This window comes from Cajanus cajan, chromosome 5 (genome assembly GCF_000230855.2).
Source record: "Cajanus cajan strain Asha chromosome 5, NIPB_CcT2T_4, whole genome shotgun sequence".
In the NCBI taxonomy this organism is placed as follows: Eukaryota; Viridiplantae; Streptophyta; class Magnoliopsida; order Fabales; family Fabaceae; genus Cajanus; species Cajanus cajan.
The window spans coordinates 34,419,498-34,425,076 of NC_138521.1; the positions used below are offsets into that span (position 1 = coordinate 34,419,498).

At 50.4% G+C, this 5,579-nt stretch overlaps 1 protein-coding gene across 1 annotated transcript; it reads right to left on the reverse strand.

Annotated features, from left to right (window-relative positions):
• Positions 1-641: 641 nt before the first annotated feature.
• On the reverse strand, positions 642-5,138 carry LOC145957967 (uncharacterized). Its single transcript, XM_083074411.1, has one exon. It carries the CDS (start codon positions 5,136-5,138, stop codon positions 642-644), a length of 4,497 nt encoding a protein of 1,498 aa, XP_082930537.1.
• Positions 5,139-5,579: the final 441 nt, after the last annotated feature.

The following is a 5,579-nucleotide window of genomic DNA, read 5'->3' on the forward strand; positions in this document are numbered from 1 at the left end:
CTTTTGTTACACCACTCTCATTTCTAAGATTAGAGTGAGATGGCCCCTAACCGACTGTGAAAAAGGGGTACTTCGAGCTTTGAATGTCGCCCCAACCCAACTACACCCAAATAGTTGGGCTTTTGTACGGGGTTTTGAGATTTTGTGTGAGGGGATCGGGATAATTCCGACTGCAGATAAGTTTTTCTACTTTTTTGAGAGTAGGGTTAGCAAACGTACGAGCTGGGTGTCCGTTAGCGGAGTGTCAGGTCGGGGTTTGTTGTCATTGTTTCAGTCATCCTACAAGGATTTCAAGAAATCATTTTTCCGAGTGCGTAGTATACCGGGTCATGAGAGTGTGTTCGAAGGGTTTCCTTTGTATTGGAATCGGGGAACAATAGCATTTGGTGGACTAGATTCCAAGAAGCTTTCCGAGAGCGATCAGGCCGACATTAAGAAAATTGAAGATTTGAAAACCTTTTTCAACACTGGGAAACTCCTAGACCTAGAGAGTAGGCCTCAAGAATTGAAAATATATATAGGTATAATGTCGCTTTGAATGTTGAGAATTCCTTTTGTCTGTTTAAACCTGTACTTTTATCATAATTTGTTTATGTCTTGTAGCGAAAATGGCGAGCATGAGCAATCGGGAAATGATTTGTTTATGCTCTGACCTTTTCTGCTGAGATGGTTGCAACCGGTTCCGCCTCGATCCATTTGCTAAAGTAGTCTACTGCTACTATCAAAAATTTCAGTTGCCTCACAGCGATCGGAAATGGACCGAGAATGTCAATCCCCCATTTGTGGAAAGGCCAAGGAGACAGGATCGAATGTAGTCGCTCGGCGGGGGAATGGTGCAGGGTAGCATGTCTTTGGCATCCATCACATTTCTGGACCCAGTTGACGCAGTCATTTCTCAAAGATGGCCAGAAGTAACCTGCGCGGGCGACCTTGTACACTAGAGCTCGGCCTCCGATATGACTGCCGCACATACCACTATGTACCTCGTCCATCACCCTCTGCGCTTGCGACGTGGTCAAACACCTCAGGAGAGGAGAGCTAAAGCCCCTTCGGTACAGCCTTTCGTTGATGACAACGAACCTGGCCGACTCCCTTTGCACTAACGATGCCTCCTTTTTGTCTTCCGGTAGTTCCCCCCGAGTCAGATATGCAATGTATGGTGCCATCCAAGAATTTAGCTCTTCCTGGATGAATAGGATATTTCCTTGCGCCTCGTTTATGCTCGGCCGTGACAGCGTTTCTTGGATGACTGACCGAGTAGCTCCTGGTTTCTTTGTGCTTGCAAGCTTGGAGAGCAGGTCGGCCCTGGAGTTTTGCTCTCGTGGTACATGGTTAAGTGTGAATTCTCGGAAATTTTCCGAAAGGTGCTTAACCTTCTCTAGGTATTTGGCCAGTTGAGGGTCCTTTGCTTGGAAGGTGCCGGCTACCTGTCCTGTGATTAATTGGGAGTCACTTCGTGCTGATAAGCTTGTCGCCCCCATTTCCTTCGCCAATGTCATTCCGGCCAACAATGCTTCATACTCGGCCTGGTTATTGCTTGCCCGGAACTCAAATCGCAATGACTGTTCCAACAAAATTCCTCCCGGTCCTTCCAAGACAATCCCCGCTCCACTTCCTCCAAGGTTCGAGGCTCCATCTACCGACAGGATCCACTGTGTGTCTTCAGTTCGAACTTCCCCCACTGGTGAGGTTAGTTCCATTACGAAGTCAGCCAGCGCCTGAGCTTTGATTGCTCCTCTCGGTTCGTACTTGATGGAATGCTCCGACAACTCCACGGACCACTTCATCATCCTTCCTGCCAGGTCGGGCTTCTGCAATATTTGCCTAATCGGGTGATCTGTTCGAACTACCACCTCGTAACTCTGGAAGTAATGTCTCAGTTTGCGTGCTGTAACCAGTATCGCGAGGGCTAGCTTCTCCATCTTTTGGTAACGAGTCTCCGCGCCTTGCAACACCCTGCTAATAAAATAAATAGGCAATTGAGAACTACCTCTTTCTTGTACTAAGACTGCACTGATGGCGCTATCAGATGCCGACAAATACATCAGTAAAGGGAGGCCGGCTTGCGGTTTAGAGAGTATTGGTGGCGAGGTGAGAGACTGTTTGAGTTCACCGAACGCTTTTTCACATTCATCTGTCCATGCAAAGCGGTTGTTCTTCCTCAAGCACTGGAACAAAGGCAGCGATTTATCCGCCGCCTTGGAGAGGAACCGAGAGAGGGAAGCCATCCTTCCTGTCAACTGCTGGACCTCTTTTACCGTCGCCGGACTTCTCATATTGATGATCGCGGAACACTTCTCGGGATTTGCCTCAATACCACGATGGGTCAGCAGGAAACCGAGGAACTTTCCTGCTTGGACGCCGAAGGAGCACTTCGCGGGATTCAACTTGAGTTGATAACGCGCTAAAGTGTCGAAGCTCTCTTGCAAGTCGGCGTAATGCCGAGAGAAGCTGTCCGACTTTACCACCATATCGTCCACGTATGCCTCAACGTTCCTTCCCAGCTGCTTTGCCAGGACTTTGTCCATGAGCCGCTGGTATGTCGCTCCCGCGTTCTTCAAACCAAAAGGCATGACCCTGTAACAACAAGTAGCCTGATCGGCTATGAAGGCCGTTTTGTCCTCATCAGCTGGGTGCATTCGGATTTGATTGTAACCGGAGTAGGCGTCCATGAAACTTAACAGCTCGTACCCCGAGGCGCCGTCGACCAGGCAGTCTATGTTGGGGAGTGGGTATGAGTCTTTCGGGCAAGCTTTGTTTAGGTCAGTGAAGTCGGTACACATCCTCCAACTTCCATTACTCTTTCGTACCATCACTACGTTCGCCAGCCACGTCGGGTATTGGATTTCCCGAATATGACCAGCTGCCATCAATTTTCTCGTCTCCTCCACTATGGCCTTCCTTTTGTCTTCTCCAAACTTTCGCCTTTTCTGGATCACGGGCTTCGCCTTGGGGTCGACCATGAGGTGGTGACATAAGAAATCGGGATCAATGCCCGGCATATCCCCGACACTCCACGCGAAGGCCGATATGTTTCTCTTTAGCACGGTGACTAGACCTTCCTCGTCTTCCTTGTTTAGAGATACACCAATCTTGACGATTTTCCCCTCGGCCAGGGTAACCTCCTTTACATCTTCCGCTGGGGCTGGTCGGGTATCGAAATGATTCATTCTCGGATCCAACTCTATTGACTGAACACCCCGATCAACCTGTGTCACATATAGTTGTCGCCTCGCCCTCAAACTGTCTTCGTAGCATTTCCTCGCTACATCTTGATCGACGCAGACGACACCCACCTTTCCGCTGGGCAAAGGGTACTTCAGCTTCAAATGAGGCGTGGAGACGACCGCTCCCAACTTATTTAGTGTTGGTCTACCGACTAGTATGCTGTAAGATGATTGAGCGTTTACCACAAGATATCGGATAGTGACAGTTTTCATATTGTCTCCCTGGCCGAACGTTGTCTCCAAGTCGGCGTATCCCCTGGCTATTACCTGATCACCTGCAAAACCAACCAACGTACCTGCGTACGGCATGAGACGATCAGTCGGAATCTTCATCCCGACGAAAGCTTCCCAAAACATTATATCCGCCGAACTGCCTTGGTCCACTAACACTCGTTTCACGTTGTACCCCATGACGATTGCCGAGACGACTATGGGGTCATCCTCGTGGGGAGATACACCCTCAAAGTCGGCGTCCGAGAACGTGATGGCTGATCGGGAGGGTCTCGGCAACTCGGAGACCGACAGTACTGACCGAGAGTACCTCTTCCTTGCCGCAGAAGTCGAGCCTCCACCAGCAAATCCCCCTGCTATGGTGTTGAAGTCTCCATGAATGGCTTGCTGGTGAGCCTCCTTAGATTTTTGCGGGGGGTCTCTCGGGGGAGACCTCCCCTCGCGTCTTCCTCTCCTGTTGTCTTCTCCCTCCTGCCTATGTCGCCTGTCGGACGAGCTCTCACCCTTCTTTCCTGCAATAAACTCTTTCAACCGACCCTCCTTGATAAGGCGCTCAATTTGCCTCCCAAGAACGAAACAATTCTCCGTCTTGTGTCCATGAGCCCGATGAAACTCACACCAGTCAGTTTTGTAGGGCCCCAACTGCCGGTCAGTTGCCTCTGGGAAGTCAAATAATGACGCACTATTTACGTCATGCAGAATGTGTCGCCTGGGAACATTAAGTGGCGTAAACTTCTCCTCCTCCTTGCTTCGTGACCATTCGGCCTTTGGACGACTGATATGATCGAACTGCCGATAGTTACCCTCCTTTGCGTTGTAGCGATCGCTTCGCTTATTCCAGTCCGACCGCGGTCGGAGATGCTTGTTACTCTCCTTATTACTGCCCCCTGCCTCTCGGTTCTCGGCTGCCCTCTTTATGATCTGGTTTTCTTCCGTCTTGATGTGGCTTAAAGCAAAAGCCCTTACCTCCGACATTGTTTGACAGTTAGCTCTCTCGAGCGCAATGTCGAACGCTCCAGACCGCAAACCCTTCTGGAAGGCGATGACCGCCATTCTCTCATCCAAGGATGCTATCTTCAGAGCCACCTCATTGAATCTCTGCAGAAAATCCTTCAATGACTCCTCCCGTTGCTGCTTAAGGTCAAATAAATCCGACGTGATCGGTGGCCTCTTCTTATTGGCAGCGAATTGAGCCATAAACAGCCGACTGAAAACGTCAAAGTCGATGATGGATCGGTCGGGGAGGCTACTAAACCAATCGAGCGCCGCCTTTTTAAGCGTACCCATGAACAGTTTGCAACGGACTTCCATGCTCCCTCCGCAAATCAGCATCTGAGCTCGGAAATCTGTTAGATGTTGACTGGGATCCTGTGATCCATCGAAAGGTTCGACCTGCGGTATCCGATGATCCCTGGGGATGGCCTCAGCCTCTATGGCCTCCGAGAAAGGCCGAAAATCCCTTGGGACTTCCTGCATGACATCCTCCTCCAACGCTCTGGTGTTGGCTTCTATCCTGGCCTGTAACTCATCCGCTCGCCTCCTGATCTCCTCGTTTTCGCGCTGAATGGCCTCCTCTCTCTCCCTGGATCGTGCATTATCCTCCCGTAGGCCATTGATCATGGCCATCATCTCCTCCATGGTAGGGGGTTGTGAATTGCTGTTGTTGCCGCCTCTCGCCATGGTAAAGTGTAGGTCTTTCTGTATTTCTTGGGGCGTAGGAAAAGTTTTACCGTGGCCCCACGGTGGGCGCCAAAATGTTCCGGCCACGGGACGAACTAGGGTTTTCTCTAGGTCAAGCCGCGAAGCCAGAGCATTCAAAAGTGTAATCTGCCGTCCTAGCTCTAGGGTTCTAGGTTTTATACTTTTGTGTTTATGGGCTTCGTGGACCCCGCGATTTTCGGGATTCTCCTTAACCGCTCTTATCCTGAAGCCAAGGGAGTGGGTGGTTGTTTTCCAAATCGGTATTTTTCCGAGAATGCCTTTACAAGAGGACCTATCGGGAAAAAAGGCGTATCCCCTCTCGGGTGCATGTAATTTGGCGTTATAGCCGAGTCGCCACACCCCGTGACGGTCCAGTCGGGAGTTAGACGAGTAGAAGGTCCAGTCGGGTCTTTACCTAGA

Excerpts from the sequence above, each read along its gene's own strand:
- LOC145957967 (XM_083074411.1), bottom strand. The coding sequence starts at position 5,138 with ATGGCGAGAGGCGGCAACAACAGCAATTCACAACCCCCTACCATGGAG.